Source organism: Mastigoproctus giganteus, chromosome 1 (genome assembly GCF_048544385.1).
Source record: "Mastigoproctus giganteus isolate SK-2022 chromosome 1, ASM4854438v1, whole genome shotgun sequence".
Classification (NCBI taxonomy): domain Eukaryota; kingdom Metazoa; phylum Arthropoda; class Arachnida; order Uropygi; family Thelyphonidae; genus Mastigoproctus; species Mastigoproctus giganteus.
In genome coordinates this window covers 208113571-208138260 of record NC_143575.1, presented here as the reverse complement: position 1 = coordinate 208138260, position 24690 = coordinate 208113571, and the positions used below count along the sequence as shown (strand labels likewise).

Below are 24690 nucleotides of genomic sequence, written 5' to 3'. Positions count from 1 at the left end.
TGTTCGTTATACTGTTATGGGTGGTATAAATCCCACCTTTCTCTTTTCGGATAAATCAAATCTTTAGTAATTGATAAATTAAGTATTAGTCTGGTTTCCCTAATTGCTGATATTTATTTTGTCGCGTTAAAACTCATAAAATTTGCAATAGCATCAACAAAGATAGAAACCAGTAAAATCAAACAAATATTTTTCAAAATTAGAATTAAGATATTAAATATCTTCTAAAGACCCAGCCCACTCGTAACCTTGCTTAGGAGAAAGCCAAGTACAGTACAGTACAGTACAGCGGTAAAAGCTTCTGCTGTAAGGTCACGAAAGTCAAGGAAAGTGTCTTCCCTTGTAAACACACAAGCGCTTCGGATGTTGCAGCAGGGGAAAAATTGTCTTCCCCACATAATCCACAAGATACCTTGAGCTCTTTCTCAATGATCGTGATATTGGATAACATTCTCGCTTGCCCAAAGATGGTCAAAAGTAACATCAGCGTCGGCAACGCCTTCTTAGCAACCGAGAAAATCATGACGTACCTATGGTTTGTTGCTCGTTAAGTGGTTTAGAAGAAGAGTCAACAGACTCTTTGACCATGACATGATACTCGGACCACCTAAAATCTTTGGCCTTGGAACTAGAGCATCCAATGAGACAAGCGATGGGAAAAAACGCAAAAGGGGTTTGACCCTAATATAAAAGCAGAGGAGGAGAATCGAAAAAGAGATAATAAGGAAATGAAGATTTAGAATTAGAGAAATTAGAGAGATCAAGAGAGAAGAATTAAAATTAGTTCGACTTAGATAGAAGATTAAAAGAGTCGCAATTTTTGGTTATAGTGAAAAAAACGCTATCTAGCAAAAATTGTGCCAGTGCAAACTGTATTGAAGGAACCAAGTAGTTTCCAGCCAGCAGAAACAAACAGAGGGAAATGCCCTGAGAAGGAGGAAGCTCGAAGGAAGCAAGGGAAAAGATACAGGAAAACGGTAAGCTGAAATGTTTCATTATGTACGTATGAGAACGAGAAATTGTTTAAATGGAATATTACAGTGACGCAGTTATAAAAGATGATTCCTTTCTAAGCTGATTTCTTGCTATGTTTTATGTATGTTACACATGGGTTACACATATATGTCGCGGTACAGTAGTATGGGTACCATTACTATTAACTGGTTAACATAAAGGTTTGGTGATCCAATATATGTACTTAAAATATTAATGTCTTAAATGATAAGCGTTCACAAATATTAAATGCTTTAAATATTAAATGCCTGAAACATGAACTGTTTTGAAGTTAAACAGAGGAGCAAAGAGTAAAAGAGATGTTGGTATCTAGTTGACATTTAACAAGGGCAATAGCCAATTAAATATGTTTTTTTATGGATATTACTTAAAATATTAATGTCTTAAACGATAAGCGTTCACAAATATTAAATGCTTTAAATATTAAATGCCTGAAACATTAACTGTTTTGAAGTTAAACAGAGGAGCAAAGAGTAAAAGAGATGTTGGTATCCAGTTGACATTTAACAAGGGCAATAGCCAATTAAATATGTTTTTTTATGGATATTATAGATTGTTATATTAACTGCAAGACCCCTTTGTAAGAGGAGTGTAACCATAAGGAATCACAGTAATGTTTAAATCAGTATAATACTAAAATGGTGTAAATGAAAAGCAGTAACTTTTAAATCTAATAATTTTAATGAGAAGATGAATGTTGTGAAAAACGAGAGTGAGGTATATATGTGTATTTTCCTTTGTAATGTGTTTTTATATATATAGTAATAAATGATTGTTTTTGTTACTAATACTGCCTTGTTGCTGACCTCAGATCACATCAGTAATCACCTGGGTTGATTAAGTTCAATTAATGTTACTGCACTAGGGAAGGAAGGTAATTTCATTAAATTCCTCCTTAGTCACACAACGCAAACAGGTTCAAACTGCGGCATAAGGGGAAGATGGGTTACCCATCTCTCTCTTACGTTGAGGGTATACGAGACCTGGTCCTAAACCAAGCCACAAGGCACACAGATAAAGCCATAACTACGTTGGGGGGTTACTGATTAAGTAGGGAAATCTAATTAAACAAATACAACTTAATAATAAGCTTTTATAGCAGTCACAGCCTCTAGTAATAGAGGATGCTATTTCTTCTTCACCCCCCAATAAATGGTTGCAGGGGCCATCTATCTATCCCCGTACACCCTCATCACATCCTACCCTACAGCCCCCAACAATACTCATCTCAGGCACTTGGCCTATTCTGATATTGCCACATGGGGGGGGGTATGGAATTGTCCAAAAGGTTAAGGTAGGCATCAGCATTCATGGTTCCACACATGGCCAACAGTAATGAGGGGAACTATGAACTGGCATGTAGGAAACAGCTCCATGAAACAACATCGCACCATAATCCCACCTCCTCCAAAGTACAATGCACTCCAGCAGCAGATATTCTCTATCAGGGTAGATTACAGAACTGATTTCCACACATTTCACCAAGAGCTAATTATGCATTTGTTGCACCATGCAAGGCAAGACAGCAACTGCAATTAGTGATGTGTGGTTTAAGCACCACCACCACTCTCCCAAGAAAACTGAGACTCTGGAGCTCTGTACTTAATGTGTTGTACAGATCTTCAATTCCCACTGAGGCCTTAAACTCCAGGTTGATGTTTTCCATGGATTTCTAGCAAGACCATAGTATTAACATTCGAAGTACCCTCTGGTCTTCCTGTGCATTTTAACATAGGGGTGGTGGTGGTGGCAAAATGCTTCCATTTCATGAGAACATCACTGACAGTCAACTTTACTGGCACGGACTGTCAGCAATCGTACAAATCAATAAGTCAATAATGTAACATCTAACAATAACACCTTTCTCGAAATCAGTAAGCTCAACTCTACATGGCACAATGAGAACAACTAACTTTTGTGGCTCATACATCTTCCTTATATAGCTGTTTTGTTTATACGGGAATTTCCAGATGACTATGAAAACAGAGATGCTAGATCTAAAAAAAAGACCACATTTAAAAAAAAAAAGATGAGATGCTTTAAAACGTCCAAAGACTGGTAATGTTACTGGTGGGAATGGCAAAAAGTACATCCATATGAGAAAAGACTTCTGAGTATTTTGAGTATATGAGTAACATAGATTGGCAACCAGGTATCTTAGAAGGAATATAATTCAGGCCTATAAGGCTTTCGTATGAGATGAAATTTTCAAGATTATAAATAATAGAAGAACTAAGAGCCACAAATTAAAATTATAGATGAAGAGGCATAAACTGAACTGTATGAACCTTTCTTTTAGCCAGCAAGTTTAATTTATACAGTGGCTAGTTGACAGCTTGGGAAAGTTCAATGACCAGATGAATTGGCAGCTATATGAATGAGGAGAGAAATATATAGTGTTTCTTTAAAATTAATTTTTTCTTTTTAAAGACAGCCAATTTAAGATTTTTCAACTTGAGTCGCAATCCAAATGCATAACAGATGAACAATTAAGCATTTTTTCTTATAATTTTGATGTTTCAAAATGAATATTTTTTTTTTTTGTGTTTAGTTGTCCACCATGACCTTGAGTAACTGTAGATTACACATAGTAGATTCATCTTGTGAACCAAAAGATATTGCTTGATTCAGACTCAGTGTGTTTAACTCATTTGTACCAAAAGATTTTAAACAGAAACTGTGCCTTCGATTTTGAAACATAATTTGAGTTGAATATTCTTTCTGTGTTATAGCAAATCAGAAAGATCACCAAAACTGTAATTTAAAAACTACATGTGGAATTGAAATTAATTTACACATCTATAAAATGTTTTGTGATAAATTAGAGAAAACTGATCTGACTTTGTTTCAGTTGTGACTGTGCAGTGATACATTAGAAATGGCCAATTGCATGGATGTGTACAAAAATAAGTGTGAAGAGTCACCTAGTTCTTATGGGCTATATAGAAGAAACCAATAGAAATCCACAAAGACATTCAAGAAACCAACAGAAATCCACAAAGAAAGTGACCATTTTCTTCTCATTCACATAATGTGAATGATCAAGTTATGTTTCTCAAACAGAAAATACAGTAGACACCACTTATTGTGACCACTTCGGGACATAGCTTAATTGATAATAACCAAAGAAACAAAGATGCAGCTATTTGGCATAGTTTACTGATGCAGAGCAGAAATGTGTACATAATAATGTGAAAGTGAATGAAAGGAAAAAATTAAAATCAAGCATTATAAAATACTTTGACTCTCCACTATTTCTTCAAGTAATTAATAAAAATAAAACTGTCATAATATTTCTAGAAATCCATAAAAACCATTAAAAACAAATAAAGAAAATATTAAAATCAAGATTTAGAAAAGGGTTAATGACAATGACCATTCAAACTGTACAAAGCAACAGCAGTAACTAGGCACACATGTCAGAGTGTAAGAGAAAAATCAAGATGTTATCATTTCCATTGCACATATGTAAATGGCATTAAGGCAAAAAAGCAATAACAAAAACCAAAGTGCTGATTACAATAATCATAGTTCTTTATAGGCATCTGATCAGGACTTCAAAAAAGTGATAACATTACAAAAGTGATTGTAATAAGCAGTGTATGCTGTATCTTGAAATATAATTATAGGCATTAAAATATTTGCATTTCCTAAATATTAAACTTTTTAGTATATACTGAATCAAGCAAACTGAGACTGACAAAAAAATTTATTAACACATTAGTTCATTTAGGCTAAATATTTATTCAATACATACATACTCCTTAACACAGTAACGTATAAATATATATGGAAAACATATTTTTTCCCAAAAATAAAGGAAGAATCATCTAAATATAAATATATTGATAACCACAAGAGGTATAAGCAAAAAATAGTTACTTTAATCTTTAGCATATTAAGCTGTGACAGTTATGGCTTAGGGATAATTAATACAATAAAATGTATGTCCTTTTATTATTTATCCATTTATCTAAATACACCTTTTGTAGCTTTCTATGCTAGCTGTTGGATCTTTTTAAATCTCCCAGTATGCAATATTAAGACTAATGAAGTTATTTAACTTTTTAATATAATCAGCTTCATTTAAAACTGCTGTTTTATTGCCTTTAACTTCTTTTATAATGGTGATGTTCCTAACCAATTTCAAATTTTTTAATGCTTTTTGTTCATTCCTCATAAGTTTGGCTTATATGATTCCATATGATCGTATTTTTTTAAGTGTGCATTAACATCTAATATAAGATCAGCTTTATCTTCAGCCATATTAGAAAATTGAAGACATATTGCTACTACACAATCAATTAATGGAAATCTATTCCCATTGAGACTGAAATTTAACTCCAAAATTAAAACATTATATTCATTTCCAAATGCTGTCTATTATGCAAATTAACCACCAAATCAATCACTCTTTTCTCTGCACAGGAATTCTAACTTCTTCTATGGACTGCTGTTGCTCCATAAGTGAAATCAATTGCTTATTTAGAGAATTGGCAATTTTCTTCTTAATTCTATCCAGGCGAATTCTGTGCATTCTTAGCCAGGTCAATTTGTGCTCTGCCTATAAAATCATTCTTAAGAATCTGTCCTTCCCAGTATTGTTTTAGGTAGATAGCAACATCTTTTCTTTTTTGCCTAATTAATGTCCTAATGAATTTTAGTATTGAATTCAACTAAAATTAAAAATTTCTTTGGGATCAATTCTCACAAGTTGGGAGAATCAAAAGTAAATATTGACAACTTGTTTTGAAGTAGTTGTCAGCATTCTGTGATCTCTGGGTTAACAGCAAATTCACTACCATAATTATTCTGATCCACTCATCTGTAAACATTATTGCTTTCCACCGATACTGAACACAGGAGATACAGTCTCAGCTTCAATTAACTATTCTTCCTCTCTCGGGATCAAAGAAAATCATTATGCAATGTTTCTACTGCTTGGCTTGTACTCTCTTATTGCACTATGCCGCTAATGCTAATTAGCTAGTTAGCATTAAAAAAATGGCCAGCCTCCTCTCTGTTCCCCCCCCCTTTGAAGGCTGATAATGAAATAATTATGAATTATTTCAATATCAGCCTTCTTATCAAGCATCATAAAAAATAATACCACAAGAAAAATAACTATCAAGCACACAAAAAACACCACAAGAAAAATAATAATCTCGGGGGGGGGGGGGGGGGGGGGGGGACCAGTTGCTTTAAATTTAGAAACAAATGTATATTCGAAAATAATATGTTGATTTATTTTAGTTTAAGGTAAAATTTTCCTACCTGCTCCTATTAGGAATAATGCCTTTTTGAATTTCTTGACCATTACGACCAATGCGATATACCAACCATGAACCTACTACTCCATTATGCAGAGTATCAATCACGTGAAATACTTCCCCGACATGGAAACCCAGTTCTCCTTTCCCAGTACTATCATAATTAAAATGTGTCCTGAAAATAATTGAAATTTCACATTAAAAATTTCATTGTATATAAAAACAAAACCATTCCATACAAATATTTTGTTCACATTAACTTTAATAAACAGAGTAAGTCAGAATTCATGCAACTCAAATTGTAATTGTTAATTTATTGCTGACAACGTCATTGAATTCCATTCCAACTGCAAAAGTAGTGCCACTTGTCATCCCCAGAGATCTGACAGCTTTTTGGGGGAGTACTATGTGTACAATAAAGAATAGACAGGATAGGAAGGGAGGGAAGATGAATTATGCTGTTAGTTAAGAAACACAAAATCTAAGGCAGTGCATCCAGTTCACATGGGTGGACAGTGTTGAATCAGTTTGGTGTGACACAAACACTGGGAAAGCAAAATTGAGAGCAGGAGTGTGTTATAGGCCTAATGCATCTGGTGAGTATAATGAGCAACTACACATCGAAATAGAGTGGGTGAGCAAATCAGAGTGCCTTATAATGGGGGATTTTAACTTCCCAGATATAGACTGGAACTTGTGGTTGGTCACTCGCACACTAGCAAGGCTTTTGTGGATTTATTGGATGACTGTTTTCTACAGCAGCATGTTAGAGAGGCAACAAGAGGGAGTAACGCTCTTGATCTGATTATCAGCAGTGATTCTGCATGCATTAAGAATCTGCAGATAAAGGAACCACTGGGTGGCAGTAATCACAGTGTGCTCATGTGGAATTTACTCAAAGATGCAACTACCATCAGGGATAAAGGGAAGGGTTTTTGTTTTCTTAGTGATTACAGTGATCTCAAACAGCTTTAAAATTCTATACAGTGGTATATACTGATGATATGATTAAAGAGGACTATGCGCTCCGGATTCATTCTACTAAAATTAAAATTACAGTTGCTCAGAGCGAAACAAATACAAAAATATAGATTGTAACAGGTTTAATAACAGGAAATATACATATATTGGTGTGACATAAACACTGGGAAAGCAAAATTGAGAGCAGGAGTCTGTGATGTATGTGGACGTTAAACCACGTCCACATACATCACAACCACAGGCTTCAACCTCAAACAATTAGCCACGCGCTTCACGTACCAGATTGGCAGTACACGCCTCCATTCTAACTGTCATTTCATATCAACTGAAGAAGGTTAACTAGATAACAGAAAGCTTTATGTATCTAATCTAATATATGTATATTTCCTGTTATTAAACCTGTTACAATCTATATTTTTGTATCCGTTTCGCTCTGAGCAATTTTAATTTTAGTATATACTGATGATGTTACCAATGGTGAATTCTAAATAGGAATCCTTCAGGGACTTAATCTTGGAGGCTACTAGGCTTTTCATACCAACTAAGAAATACTGTTCAAGGTTCAGGCCTAAATGGATGTCAGATGAACTAATGAGACTCATGGAAGAGAAGAAAATGCATGGGATGTACATAAATTATCAGGTGACACAGAAGCCTATGGTAGATACAAGCTGGTCTGCAATCAAGTCACAAAGGAGGCTAGACAGGTGAAGGCAGATTATGAGAAATCCTTGGCAAAAGTTGCAAAGAAAAACAGCAAAGAATTCTTTACTTATGTAAACTCTAAAAAAACTACGAAGACAATAGATACACCTGATATTGATGGTTTGACTGTTGAAGATCCTGCTCAGGTAGCTGACAGACTGAATGAGTATTTTGCATCTACATTCACACATGAGGAGATATTTGAGGGGGGGATGATAAACGTTTATCAAACTCTGATTGGGGAATAAATGATTTTGTAATAACGGAGACAAAGAGGAAGGGAAGTTGTTGAAGTTAAAAAGAAGAAAAGCATTTGAGGTGGATAGAATCTCTCCAGTTATATTAAAGGAGGCAGCAAAGGAAGTAAGCAAACCCTTAGCCATAGTTATGAGAGCATCCTTGGACTCAGGGGATGTCCCCATGGACTGGAGATGTGCGATTGTATCCTCAATTCACAAGGGGGGGGGATAAAAGGGTGATATGAGTAATTACAGACCTGTTAGTTTAATTTCTGTTCCAGGGATATTAATGAAGGCACTGGTTAAAGAAGCACTGCAGAATCATCTAGACATGACTGCAGTTATAGTTCAGATACAGAATGGGTTTGATAAGAGCAAATCATGTCTGACGAATTTGATTGGATACTATATGTGGTCATAAAGGAACTGGATGCAAAAAGTAATTTTGATATCATATACTTGGATTTTAGGAAAGCTTCTGATACTGTTGCACATGGAAGGCTACTGTACAAGTTGGAGCAGAATGACATTAAGGGAAAATTGCTGCTATGGATAAAGGGTTGGTTGAGTGGGAGAAGACAGAGAGTGGTAATCAATGGACACTGCTCTTCATGGACTAATGTTATTAGTGGAGTCCCACGGGTTGAGCCCATTGTTGTTTTCTGTATTTATTAATGATATTGATGAAGGTATATCAGGCTTAATGTCCAAGTTTGCAGACGATATGAAGGTTGGCAGTGCTGTTAATGACACAAATGACAGTATGCTACTGCAACAGGATCTAGAGAAATTGAGCAGATGGGCTGAGAAGTGGCAACTGAAGTTTAACATTGACAAATGTAAACTACTGCATGTGGGTAGCAGTAACCCCAGAGTAACATATCAACTGTGTGGTACTACACTGACAGTGAGTGAAAAGGACCTGGGGGTAATTGTGCAGGCAGATATGAAGTTTTCTGAGCAGTGCAGACAGTCTGCAAGAGTAGCTCATGGTGTCTTGTCAGTGATATACAAGAATTTTTCTAGCAGGAATAAGGAGGTGATTATCCCCTTGTATAAGGCAATGGTCAGGCTACACCATGAGTACTGTATACCGGTCTGGAGACCTCATTTAGGAAGGATGTAGAGCTTCTGGAACAAGTACAGAGAAGGGAAACGAGATTGGTGAGGGAAACAAAGGGTTGCTCTTACAAAGAAAGGCTTAAGTTCTGCAAATTGCAGCATCTGTAGACTAGGCACCTGTGCGGTGATCTGATTGAGGTGTATAAGGCCTTGAATGGTTTGAGCAAGCTTAATGCTTCTTGTGCCTAGATTAATCGCCTGAGGGGTCATAATTAAAACTGAGGAAAGACAGTTGTAGAATAGATTGTGTGGAAATTTGCCTTTAGCCAGCAGGTGGTTGACTGCTGGAACAAACCTCCATCTGTTGTTGTGAAAGTTGACAGCTTAAATAAATTCAAGGCAGAACTGGACACAAGAGAATGGATGGGTGAAATGGGAAGGGTGGGTGTTTTTTTTTTTTTTTTTTTTTTGCTGACGCTGTATAAGCTTGCTTTCTTGCATCATATGCCTCTACTAATGCTATTGTGTTTCTATGTTAAACCTTCAGGCACTCACTAGTAGTGGTCTGTTTACAAGTTGTTGTTCTTATTTGGTTTTTAGGAGCATTAGCAACTAAGGACATATTGCTCTGGGAATATTCGGTGGTCATTCCCTGACCTTTCTGCATCCTCCGTATTTGGTGGTGACGGGCTCGAACCCCGGTCTAATCAAGAAGTGTGTGCTACGCACTGCTGCTCCTTCCCACCTGGCTATGGAGACGCCCTATTTACAAGTACACGATGCTATTTTTCCGGGCACATTACTTCCAAAAATTGGAACCCATTACAATATCTAAATTTTTTTTCTTTGGGACTACTAAAAAATGATAGCATACATTAACAATTCTCCCAAGTTCAAAGAATCAAAAATCAATACTGAGTCAGAAATTTCAAAGGCAAGTGTTCAAAATTAAATTTCATCAAGAATGGTGAAAAGGGTTAATTCTTACATTTTGGTAAGAGGGACACTTTCAGGTTATACTACTCTCTACTTTAATTAAGTTCATAATAATTAAAACTGAAAATATGCAATAGGTTGTTTGTCTCTTCACTAACCCTGTATAGAAATGCAGTTTAGTAAAACAAAGAATTATATTCACATAATTTTAAGTAACATGATCACAGTCTATGCAAGGATGTGTCCATGCACTAAATGCAGCAGCACCAGCCACATTTTTCAAACTCTACTAAGCAAGTTCTTTTTTGTGTAGTATTTTTCAATATCTTTGTTTGGTTTTAAATTTGTGGTTACATTACTGCTTGTATTGTTCTGATTTAGCAGGTGTATTTATTATTTTACTCAGACAAGTAGTTCATGAATTTCTTATATTAGACATACATAACTGGCAACTTTTTGACTTTCAAGCAACTGAAGACAAAGCATTTATAAGCAGGAAGAAAACAAGAGTTTTTTTAATATAAAATGCGTATATTAATACAATGTACACATTTTATATTAAAAATTACACATAGGCTTATATAGGCTTTTAAACGTTAGCTTACCTAACATTTTTTTTTGTCTGTAGGTTTCTGTTTGGATATGCTATTAGACATCAACTGATTTTTAATTGTTTCAAGGAAAACACCATTGCAAACTGTGCCTCTTCAAAAATATTGGATAAAAGTTTTTATTCATAACAGTGGCCTTATGTCTAGGCTTGGCTATCAGGAGCATTTCCAAAGCTTCATAAGAAAGAGATCTGAACTCAGTTTTTGTTTTTCTAAATTGGCTGATTTTCTCTCACACTCAGCACTGCTATGAGGAATTGTTAAAATACCAAGCATGAGTCAGGATAATTTGCTATATTAAAAACTTTCTTGTGCACTTGTCAGTTCCCCAACCAAGGAAGATATACATCAATCCTTTCTTCTTTCATAATAGCATCTGGTAGGTCCTAACAGTGAAACACAGAACTGATGCTTCAAAACGTCATCTTCATATATTTCTTTATCTTTAATGACACCGTGTACTGGAAACTAGTACACAAAAATTTCAAATTGGAAAATGATGCACTGCGAGCTGATTAAATTTGTCCTATCTCATATTTATAAAAACATAATTTTTCAGTGGAAACTTGTGCACCATGTAGTCACACGTAACAATAAAGAATTCCTCATTCAACAAAAAAACAGAATCAACCCCTCATTTTTCAGACTCTCTCTCCATGACCTTAGCAGTATAAATGCTTATGACAAAGTCAGAATTATCTTTCCGGTTTAGTCTGCCACGGTAATCAATTTCCAAATTGGAAGATTTGAAAACTGCTCGTAAAATAAATTTGCTTAAAACATTCTTCAACATACATAGGACTAATGATATCAGCATATGAAGATGAGGTATGTTGGATTTAAGAGCTATGTTCCAATTTTAAAACTTGGCATAACATTTAAAAATAATAAGCAAGCTGATTTATTCAAGTCAGAAAAGTGAAAAGGAATACTTTTCACATGAGTGAGGATTGTTATCTTCACATGAGTGAGAATAACAACTTTTGAAAGAATTCCTAAAATTATCAGCTTGCTTCGCCTGTTTAGGATTGCTTTTGATAAAACTTTGCAATTCTGAAGGGGTTTTTTTTTTTTTTTTTTTTTTTGGGTTCATCAATTTGTCTTCTTTCAAAACTTCACTCACTAGTAATTGCTTGTTGTACTCTTCAATTTAGCAACCCTGAAAAGTGCTCATATTGTTTTTCTCACAAATTCTAACCTCTTTAAATAAACTTGCCAAAGGTCACCACTGTTCTACCAGCCTACTTATACAATTCACCAAATACAGACCAACATGCACAAACTTGCTCAAAAATCTTTTTTTTTTTTTTTTTTTTTTTTTTTTTCATTTCCGTTGTCAATTACTTCAGTTGAAGTCATTTAAATCTATCTCCTCTCTCAGCAATTCCTTCTAAGTTGCAGTAAAATTCCTCCAGTTATTTATCCCCCTTCATGAAAGGCATGTAGCTCCCTTCTCAGTACAGATATTAGGTTAACAAGATGACAAGTACAGTCTATTACCACGAAGTGTTCAATCTTCTCTTTCGATATCCTTGCTAATCCAGATTTTAGGTCTACCATAACAGGTAAATTATCAATGCTAAGTGGCAGACAAATTTTTGAAAGAAAAATCCCACATGCTTTCAGTTTGTTCAGAAGAAGATGTCCAGTATTGTACCCTGTAGAATCACCTTCCAATATTGACACTGAGAGCAAGCTGCTTTCTATTTATTATTATTATTATGAAAGGTCAAACAGGAGAAACGGCTTCTACAGAGATGGGATACACGTAAATAGAAAGAGTGCAAGAATACCTGCTGATGCTATTGAGGCAGAGTTAGGGTTTTTTTTTTTTTTTTTATGTAAACCCCAAACACGAGAGGCATTAGAACCTATAGTACTTAGTACCATGTTTGGGTTGGAGGTTGAGAAGACGAAAGAAGATATTTGTTGACATTGGACTTGAACTTCTGTAGACTGTAATTTTCAGGAAATATGTATGAAGGAAGGTTGTTCCAGAAAACGGCAGTTGAATGAATAAACGAGGAAGATGAAAAGTTGGTTTGTGAGCTTGAAGTTGGCCAGTAAATGGATGTTGGCTGATGATGGCATGTGTTTGGATTGTTTTGAAAGAGAGAGCGGGAATTATAGAAGCCAATTCAGAAGGACAGTGCCCATGGAAGTATCTGTAGAAGAGGCATGCAGCAGAAACAGACAGCGAGTGAAGAGACTGTTAGAGATGAAGCATTAATTAACCTAACTGCCGTCTTCTGAATGGAATCAAGAAGCCTGAGAGAGGTTTTGGGGGCACCACCCCAGATGTGGGAACAATATTCCATGGCAAGGCAGATTTGCGATTTATACAGAGTGAGCAGCTGTTTGGAAGAAAAGTAACGCCGAGAGCGAAAGAGAAAACCAAGTTTTTTAGATGCAGAGGAAGCAATATTTGCAATGTGCTTGTGCCAAGACAGATTAGAAGTCAGGGTAATCCATAAAAGAGATATATCATTTTGCCTAGAAATTGGAGTGTCACTAAAGATAAGCATAGGAGCAGAAGAATCTTTTTTGCCAGATATAAAACAAGACTGAGTTTTAGAAGGGTTGAAATCAACTAAGTTGTCTTTGCTCCACTGGAGAATTACCTGAAAATTGGCATTTAAGGAATTGGTAACAGATTTTCGAGAAGTTGAAGCTGATTGAACAGGGCAAGGTTTCTTAAAATGGAAAGTGGAATGCAATGTGCTATCATCGGCAAAACTATGGATACGATTTCCAGTCGATGGAAGAAGGTCATTAATATACAAGAGGAAAAGAGTGGGGGACAGAACTGAACCTTGGGGGACACCGGAATTAGTGGAGAAGTTAGAAGAGAGAGAGCCATCTACCATCACCCTCAATGAGCGATCAGAGAGAAAACTGGATAACCAAATACTAAAAACAGTTGGCAAACCATAAGATGGAAGCTTGTTTAGAAGACCTTATGCCAAACACGATCGAAAGCCTATGAGATGTCAAGAGCAACTACTTGTATTTTACTGAACCTTTCCATTGAATTAGTCCATAAAGGGGTAACATAAGCCAAAACATCACCAGCGGATCGACAATGACGGAATTCATACTGGCGATCGTTGATCAGACGGAAGGTTTCTAGGTAGTTTAAGAGTTGGCGGTTAATTGATTACTCCATTACTTTAGGAAGAGTAGAAGTAATTGCAATGGGACGATAATTGTATGGGATGGATTTGTCACCCTTTTTAGGAACTGGCTGGATATGAGCAAATTTCCAAGCAGAAGGAAAAACACCTTTGGAATAAGAAAGTGAAAAAAGGCGGCAAAGAATAGGAGTAAGTTCAGGAGCACAGATTTTGAGAACAAGTGGAGAAATACCATAGATGAGTTGGAAAACTGCTAGGTTAGAGGGATAAACTGACTAATAATTAACAGTAGCTGCTGGCACAGCTGAAAGTGATTCTTGCACTGGAATATTGGAATAAGCAGCAGCCTGGAAAACAAAGTGTAGGGGATTTCAGAGACTGCCAGGAGACATTGTGGTACAAGTAAACACATGGGTTGTGTTAGGGTAACTAAGAATTGGAACAGATGCATGAATACTTGCGTGTACACCAATGCTAGGAGTTTGGTAAATAAATTTGATGAATTTGAGGTGTTGGTCAAAACATCAAAGGCAGATATTGTTGGGATATCAGAGATGTGGTGTCACACAGATTTAAGGAATGCAGAAATTAGATTTGGGGAGTACAGTGTGTGTGTACAGGCCTTGAATGGGTTGAGAACGCTGAATTCTGATGGAATTCTTCCACTAGTTCAGATTACGAACCTAAGGGGGCATAAATTAAAATTGAGGAAGGACAGGGGTAGAATAGATGTGCGGAAATTTGCCTTTAGCCAGCGGGTGGTTAATTGCTGGATCAAACTTCCATCTGTCGTTGTGGAAGTTGATAGGTTAAATAAATTTAAGGAGGAACTGAACAAACATTTAGAGGGGATTGTTTTGTAATTTATTTATTTTTATTTTTATTTTTTGGCTGATGCTGCATAATATGCTTGCTTTCTTGTATCACATGCCACTACTACTACTATTACTACAGGAAGGACTCTTGATCTGATTATCAGTAGTAATTCTTCATGCATTAAGAATCTGCAGATAATAGAACCACTAGTTGGCAGCAATCACAGTGTGCTGAAGTGGGATTTACTCAAAGAGATAACTACCATCAGGGGTAAAGGGAAGGGTTTTTGCTTTCGAAAAAGGTGACTACGATGGTCTGAGACAGTATTTAAATTGTATACAGTGGGACTAACTGATGAATTTACCAACAGCAAATTCAAAATGGGAAGCATTCAAAGAATTAATCTTGGAAGCTACTAAACTTTTCATACCAACTAATAAATATAGTTCAAGGTTTAGGCTTAAATGGATGTCAGATGAAATAATAAGAAAAATGCATGGGATACATATAATATTAACAGGTGACACGGAAGCCTATGATAGATATAAGCTGGTCTGTAACCAAGTCACAAGGAGGTTAGGCAAGCAAAGGCAAATTACGAGAATTTTTTGGCAAAGGATACAAAGAAAAACAGCAAGGAGTTCTTTACTTATGTAAACTCAAAAAGGAATGGGATGAATCAGATTGGTCCACTTGATATCGATGATTCAACTGTTAATGAACTGGCTCAGGTAGCTAACAAACTAAATGAATATTTTGCATCTACATTCACACATTAGGAGTTATTCAGCAAGGGGAATGCCAGATATGAATTAAACTCTGGCAGTTAGCTAGATGATTTTGCAATAACTGAAAGCAAAGTGAAGGAGAAATTGTTGAAGATAAACATAAGAAAGGCACCTGGAATGGATGGGATCTATCCAGTTCTATTAAAGGAGGCAGCAAAGGAAGTAAGCAAACCCTTAGCCATAATTATGAGAGCTTCCTTGGACTCAGGGGAGGTACCCATAGACAGGAGATGTGCAAATGTGACCCCAATTCACAAAGGAGGGTCAAAGGGCAACAAAAGTAATTACAGACCTGTTAGTTTAACTTCTGTTCCAGGGAAATTAATAGAGGATCTGGTTAAAGAAGCACTGTAGGATCATCTAGACAAGACTTCAGTTATAGTGCGGACAGATCATGGTTTTTTTAAGGGAAAGTCTTGCCTGACCAATTTGATTAGATACTATGATGTGGTCACAAAGGAACTGGATGCAAAGAATAATTTTGATATCATATATTTGGATCTTAGAAAGGAGTTTGATACTGTTGCACATGGAAGACTACTGTACAAGTTGGAGCAGTGTGGCATTGGAGGCAAATTGCTGCTATGGATAAAGGGTTGGTTGAGTGGGAGAAGACAGAGTGGTAATGAATGGACACTGCTCTTCACGAAGTAATGTTATTAGTGGATTTCCTCAGGGTTCAGTGTTATGTCCATTGTTGTTTTCTGTATTTTTTAATGATATTGATGATGGTATATCAGGCTTAATGTCCAAGTTTGCAGACGATACGAAGGTCAGCAGGGTTGTTAATGTCAGTATGCTGCTGCAACAGGATCTTGAAAAGTTGAGCAGATGGGCTGAGAGGTGGCAACTGAAGTACAGCATATGAGAAGCAGTTACCCCAGAGTAACATATCAACTGTGTGGTACTACACTGACAGTGGTAGAGAATGAAAAGGATCTTGGGGTAATTGTGCAGTCAGATATGAAGTTTTCTGAGCAGTGCAGGTCTACAAGAGTAGCTCATGGAGTCTTGTCAATGATTATACAGGAATTTTTCTAGCAGGGATAAGGAGGTGATTATCCCCTTGTATAAGGAAATGGTCAGGCCACACCTTGAGTATATACAGGTCTGGAAGACTCATTTTAAGAAGGATGTAGACCTGCTGGAACGAGTACAGAGAAGTGCAACGAGATTAGTGAAGGGAACAATGGGTTGCTCTTATGAAGAAAGGCTTAAGTTTTGTAAATTACAGTGTCTGGAGACTAGGCACCTGTGAGGTGATCTGACTGAGGTGTATAAGGCCTTTAATGGTTTGAGCATGCTTGATGCTGATGGGATTCTTCCTCTTGCTCAGAACAATCACCTGAAAGGGTATAAATTCAAATTCAAATGTGTGGAAGCTTGCCTTTGGACAGCAGGTGGTTGATTGCTGGAATAAACTTCCATCTGTCATTGTGGAAGTTGATAGCTTAAATAAATTTAAGGTTGAACTAATCAAAATTTGGAGTGACTGGATGGGTGAAATTTGAAAGTTTTTTTTTTTTTTTTTTTTTTTTTCCTGGCAGATGCTGTATAAGCTTGCTTTCTTGCATCATATGCCTTTGCTAATGCTAATGCAATAAGAGGAAGATCCTGTTCTTTGGTAAAAGATACAAATAAACATTCAATATGTATGACATCAGTATAAACATAAAATGCAACATGTATTTTTCCATTTCTTTCTATGCAATGCAATGCACACTGCTGTATATTGTGTGGTACCATGTCAGAGACATGCAGGGATGCAGTGGCACCACGTTGGAGACATGGTGCCACTCAGACATAAGGGATGCAAAATTTGAATATGGTGAGCATAATTGTACACAGAAAGGACAGACAGGATAGGAGTGGAGGGGAATTATGCTCTTGGTTAATAAGCACATAGAATCAAAGGCAGGGCACGAAGATGTGGGTGACCAGTGCAACGTTGAGTCAGTTTGGTGTGATATAAGCAATCACACCAAATTTGGGAAAACAAAAATAAGAGTAGGAGTGTGCCATAGACCAAATGACTATGCCAAATATGATGAACTACTCAGAATGGCTTATAATAGGGGATTTTTAACTTTGAATATATTGACTGGAACTTGTGGATTCGTGACTCACACAGTAGAAAGAACTTTCTAGATTTACTGAATGACTGTTTCCTACACATGCATGCTAGTCAAAGAGAGAGAAAGCAATGCTCTTAATATAATTATCATCAGTGACCCTTCACATTAGGAAACTCCAAATAAAGGAACTCCAAATAGAGTTACTGGTTAAAGATGCAATGCAAGAACATCTAGACAGGAATGCAGTTATATGGCAACATATAGATTTGTTAAGGGAAAATCCTGTCCAACGAATCTAACTGGATCATGATCATAATATATTGATGTGGGATCTATTTAAAGATGTAACTATTGTCAAAGGTAAAGGGGAAGAACTTTGTTCTTGTAAAGGCAACTACAGTGGCCTTGATGTTATCAATGCAAATTCTAAATGGAAATGATTCAGGGAACTAATCATAGAAACTACTGTAATTTTTATTGGCATTAGCAAAGGCATATGATGCAAGAAAGCAAGCTTATATAGCATCAGCCAAATAAAAGGGGGGGAACTCATTTCATCCATCTATTCACTCCAAATGCTTGTCTATTTCTGCCTTGAACTTGTTTAAGTTGTCGACCTCCACTACAACAAATGGAAGTTTGTACTATCAACCATCCACTGGCTAAAGGCAAATTTCTGCAGTTCTATTCTACAATTGTCTTTCCTCAAATATACCAAAGCAATAAGAGATAATGTTCAAGACTTAGACCTAAATGAATGTCTGATGAATTGATGAGACTAGCACTAGAGAATAAAAATTCATGAGATGATTATAAATTAGCTAGGAACAAAAAAATTTTTGGTAAATATAAACTATGTCTGCAATCAAGTCAAGAAGGGAGTCAGACAAGCCAAGCAAATTACGAGTCTATGGCAATGAATGCAAAGACTTCTTTACTTCTATTAACACTAAGGAAAGGAATGAATCACATTTGTTCCACTAGATATGAATGGAATAGATGTTCATGATCCTGTTTGGGTCAGGTTTATCATAAACTGAATAAAAAGTATAGACAATACCTTCAACAACAGTTTATTGATAGGGATGCCAGAAGTATATAATATTCTAACAGGAAGCTAAATAATTTTGCGATAACTCAGAAGAAAGGGGAAGAGAAATTATTTAAGCTAAAAGTATAAGACACCTGGGGCCAATGGCATCTATCCATTTATATTAAAAGCAGTAGCAAAAGAAATAGTGGCCATAATGATGAGAGAATCCTTGGATTCAGGGGATGTCCCTATATATTGGAAATGTGCAAATGTCTCTCCTGTTTATAAAGAAGAATCAAAGGGCAAAGTAAATAATTACAGACGCATGAGTTTGACCTCAGTTCCAGGGAAAATAATATAATAGAGTTACTGGTTAAAGATGCAATGCAAGAACATCTAGACAGGAATGCAGTTATATGGCAACATATGGATTTGTTAAGGGAAAATCCTGTCCAACCAATCTAATTGGATACTATAGCACAAATAAAAAAAGAAACTGGATGTAAAAAATTATTTTGACACAAATACAAAGAGTTGAAAGAGCAGTAAACTACAATAGTAGGCAAATAATACTTTTCTTTTTAGAAAGTACCTGACAATCTGACCTAGACTCTCCATCACTGTGAATAGATGCTGACTCTAAGGAAGCATCAGCTTTAGGTAAACTGTCCACAGACCATCCACTCCATCCACCTCCACCTCCACTCAGCATCCTTATCAACACTATCCCCAGAATGAGTTTCCGATATATCCAATAAATCCACATTCACAACAAAAACTGTTTCCGACAAACCGGACTGAAGTTGTGGAGGATGTCACAGTGGAACGAACAGCCTGTCCTTCATCACCAAAGGAACCCAGACACATGTGGTGTCAACTACCTAAATGTAGTCCTACTGCCCATTTCTCATTACATCCCTCTTCTAATGTCTGCATCTTAACCATGGATCCCTGAAAAGCTGCATTCATGCAAACAGGACTTGTCTGGATCAAGTACATCACTCACAGGGATTACTGCACTACACAAAACATCTTATGTACCACCACTCTTGGATAACCTAATGTTTCTATCTTTTTCCACACAGTCTATGAACTCCACCATCAATTGACTTATTTTCCAACTCATTATAATATGTAGTGTCATGTGACGAAGTTTCCTTGACCCTGTTTGACTTCCAAGTCGGAAGAGACCTGTAAACCAGACTTACATTCCTGACTAACTTGGATACCCAGAGAGTACTTATTACTTGTTCTCCCCACTGAAGGATTCAATTCGGTGGTCTTATTTCTCTGAGAGTTATTATCCAAACAGCCCATAAGTGACTTCTGACCCAGTACATCTTCATCAAATATCACACACTTCTTAGTTTTAATCACAGTCTACCTTCTTTTTTGAAGACTTAGCTGCTGCCTTTTTGCCTCATCTGTTTAATTGCTCACTTCCCCGTCACATGGGTACAGTTCTGGATTACGATTTCCCACCCCTACACGGGGCTACTTCAACTGACACAATGCCTTTTACTACTTATCCTCGATTAAAAATCTGATAAAGTAACAAATCAGTTCAATAGTTATTCTGTACCAAGCCCAATGTTAATGGCTCTTTATGAATAATGTTATACTCACGAGTGAATAAATGAGCTGTTATGGCCAGATAAACAGCCACACAGTCACACACAATCAAGGGTTCAAAAACTATGCCTATTTTTTGCATCTACTCACAAAAGCTAAGGGAAAAATTTCACAATATCTTGCAAGATATATTCCAGGTGGCAGCACCAGTCAGCTCATTCAATAAAAATTATAAAACTAATATAGCATTACTCCATAGAAGAAACAATATGGCAGCTGTAATGTAATCCTATGGAAGAAATCAAGACAGCACCAGTTAAGCATCCCTCAATCAACAAGACCAGGGGTTTGTCCTAAACAATATAATGAGTCTATTACTTTGCACCATCCGTGTACTTATATCAGGTAAACTTCCTAAGATATTTAGCCTTCTTAACCCCCAATTCAAATTGGCCTTCAACTTTAAACAAAACGGCCAATGTAATGCCTTCCCATGGTCAACTTTAACAAACTAATTCGCCACCACCGCTAAACCACTCCCACAAAACAAGACGGCAAAGGTAAAGAAAGCCCACACGAGAAGCACACAAAGGTTCGATAAATTTACCGGTAAAAGTACTTTGCCATAATGGCATTTGTATTGTTGCTCACTCAGTAAACATATAGTGGGTGTTATCAGTTAGGAGTAGAAATTGAATCTCATGGGAGATTGAAACCCTTCCGAAGTGCAGGGGGTAACCTGACCTTATTTCTTTAGAATCACTGGTGGACTAGTGGATAAATTGTTAATTAAGGGGGGGGGGGAGAGGTAAAGGAAGCCCACACGAGAAGCACGGCAAACTTCGAAAAAAGTTTACTGGTGAAACTACGTTACAAACATTTTTTACGAAGCCAGAACTTCCAATATGACTCTGTTCGTGATTCTAAAGAAAAAAAGTCAGTTTATCCCCTCCACTTCGTGAAGGTTTCAAGCTCCTGCGGGATCCAACTTCTACTCCAGACTGATAATGCCCACTGTCTGTTTACCGAGCGAGCAACAATACAAATGCCGTTACGGCAAAGTACTTTTAGCGGTAAATTTCATCGAACTTTTGCATGCTTCTTGTGTGGGCTTTCTTTATCTTAGCCAACAAGATATTTCTTAAAAGATGTTGTTGTTGTTTGGTTTTTAGGAGCATTAGCAACTAAGGCCATATTGCTCCAGGGATATGCGGTGGTTTGTCTAACAGAAGACCATATCCAAAAATTGACTTAAAAGGAGGGGGGATATCAAAATGACTGTGCAAAACTCAAATTACATCAAAAATTATCCAAAATATTACAAAATGAGTAATTAAAAAATAAACATATATGCCAGGCTCAGAAGTTTTCAAATGTCCCTCATACACTGATGATGACTGCTTCATATTATAATGAAAATAAAGCTATTCTTTTTTCATACACATTCTAATACATGAAGATTGTTAAAATATGCAGTGCAATGTCTTGTATTTAAGAAATACAGTTTAATTTCAAATCAAGCAGAAAGAATATAACTTAATTTAACATGCTCATTGCCTTTTATATTTGCAAGGGTCCTTTACATGTGCCTTGGGACACTTCTCTGAGATTCTGTAACAAGTAAGCACTGCTTTTTAGCAAATCGATTTCATCTCTGAAGGTCATCACTCCAAGTAATGCCAGAATCTGTTGTTGTAGGGTTTTAACATCAACAGAAGCATTTGAACGAGATTGAAAAACCATGTGACTTGAATAGAATTCTATTTCAATATCAGATAGCTTATTATAAAGAATTGATTCAATGTTATCAGCTTCAACATAGTGTCCATCCTTGTTCCTTTTCAATTCTGATACCCCAGGCTCATTAAATAAGGATGATGTTTTGTTTTTCATAAACTAAAGAATTAAAATTCAGCACACATAATCTTCAAAAAATTTTACTTTTCTTTTTTGTGTAAAATACTTGTAAAATAATAAGAGGAGTTTACCTCAATATAGTACGTAGAACACTTCTGTATGATACTCTCCAGAAATTAAATCGAAAAACTTACATTAGAGTAACAAATAATTAAAAACCAATTTAACACAGTTAAAAATTAATTTAACACAATTAAAAATCAATTTAACGCAATTAAAAAGAATCTAACAAAAATATTTTAATTGCGTTAAATTGATTTAATTGTGTTAAATTGATTTTAATTGTGTTAAATTGGTTTTTAATCATTTGTTACTCTAATGTAAGTTTTTTGATTTTTTCGTTTTAATTTCTAATTTATGAGAGTATCATACGGAAGTGTTCTACATACTATATTGAGGTAAACTCCTCTTATTATTTTACAATTATTAATATCAACGTAGAACGTATTGAGCATTAAAGCTCTGATTCATACTATCTGTGTAAAATACTAAACTAAATAAAATAACTTCAACATAAGCAAAGAATATGAAACTGTGAATCAAATTTACAGCTTTTATAGCATTCTCTATGGCGCCTCCGTAGCCAGGTGGGAAGGAGCAGCAGTGCATAGCACACGCTTCTTGATTAGACCGGGGTTCGAGCCCGTCACCACCAAATATGGAGGATGCGGAAAGGTCAGGGAATGACCACCGCATATCCCAGAGCAATATGGCCTTAGTTGCTAATGCTCCTAAAAACCAAAACAACATTAATATATATGTTGTGTGTATATATAGCATTCTCTGAGATTGTGAGAAGGACCAGGATAACAATGACAAAGAGCCTCAACACCATCCCCAGGCAGCCTCACAAACTAAAGAATTAAAATTCAGCAAGCATAATCTTCATCAAAAATTTTAACCTTTTCTTCTTGTGGAAAATACTAAACTAGATAAACTAAACTTCAACATAAGCAAAAAATATGTGAAACTGTGAACTAAGTACACTTGTACAGCTTTTATAACACTCTCTAGACAGTGCAATTGATGCTAATAAAAATTCCAGCCATAATGCAATAACCCATGGTTCGATCAGTGTGCCGATATCGCTCAGTTATTCATTTCATGTGCCTCCTTTTACAGTGCTCATTTATCAACGGCAATTCAATGGATGTATATGTGTATTCAGGTACAAAAATTGCAGTTTGTTTTGATGCAAGTTTGTATTCATTAAGCTATGAGATCAACCATAATGGCCCCTTTTAGAGGTCATGAGTGAAACACATTTTCTTGTTGATACCGATGAGACAGAAAATGTGACAAAAAATTTTACAGTGGTGAAAAGAAAGTAAATAAAAAAAATATCTTTTTCTATATAATGGCAGACATTATTTTACCACTTTAAAATTTTTAATTTACATTTCCTGCCTCATCAGTGTCAACAAGAATATTGTTTGTATTGATAAATTCCTTGACTGCTTCAGTAATATGAGCAGTGATGCTTGAGACCTGGCTATGATTAATACAAAAACTGTATGTTATTTTTACCTAGGCAGGCTATAAAACAGGGATGTAATCCCACCATAGCTAATTCCTTGACTGGCTTAGAAGAATCATGAAAATATTTAGATTGCTACCAGTATAACAGAGAATAAAAATGCCCAGGTTTACTTTCACTTATATGGTTCTATTTTATTATTAATAAATAAGTAAATAACAAATATGCTATAAAATATTTTTTTAAGTATTGCACATTTTAAAGCATCAGACATTAAATAAATTTAAATTACCTCACATAAAAGGAGTCTCCCTTTTGATTGGCCACTATTTCATCATATTCTGAAGTTTTGAAAATAAAGAATAAAATGTTATTTCTCACATATAGACTGATTTATTATTGTACTGTTATCAGAGAACAGAAAAATGAGAAACATAAAGTGTATAAAATTAAAGGTTTTAGCAATTACAAAATTCTGCATGACTTCTTTAAACAAAAAAAATAAATAAAAGTCTCCGAACTTTATTTATTTATTTGAAGAAAAGTTCTGAGACTATACTTGTTATTCAGGATCAAAACTGACTGATATATCAGCAAGTTTCCTTTTCAAAACACTGGGCTTCACATGGATTTCACTTCTTGCAGTGCTCTATCCATTTCTCAAATGTGCAACATGCTGATTTTTGGCATGCTCTTCAGTGTAATATTAAGTGTTGGATTTTTTTACCAAATTTGGTTGCAACATGGAAGTGAACTAGCCTCTAAGCAGATATGAGCCACGTCTCAGCTCACAGTCACTAACAGGAAATAGTTAAAATTGCACAGAGATCTAAACTATGGGGAGTTCAATATATAGCCTCCCCCCAATTTGTATCTTTAGTGATACTGTAGAATCTGAATAATAATAATTAATAGTTGCCATTTAATTATGGGACACTTACTTCTGCATCCCAAGTGGAAACCAGTATAACCATTCCTGTGGAAGCAGTCAAAGACTGCTTCTTCCATAGTAATGGTTATACTGGTTTCTTGCAATTCGAAAATACCTCCACCATCCAAA

General features: G+C 35.9%; 1 protein-coding gene across 6 annotated transcripts in view; it reads right to left on the bottom strand.

Annotated features, from left to right (window-relative positions):
• LOC150091482 (tight junction protein ZO-3-like) overlaps positions 1-24690 on the bottom strand; it is a 549427-nt gene that overhangs the window by 203591 nt on the left and 321146 nt on the right. For all 6 annotated transcript variants that reach the window (XM_090375872.1, XM_090375842.1, XM_090375863.1 and 3 more), the window contains exons 13-14: positions 23923-23971; positions 6289-6459 (exon numbers count right to left, since the gene is read on the bottom strand). In XM_090375872.1, coding sequence (XP_090231998.1) covers positions 6289-6459; positions 23923-23971 — 220 coding nt within the window. The remainder of the gene's footprint in view (positions 1-6288; positions 6460-23922; positions 23972-24690) is intronic.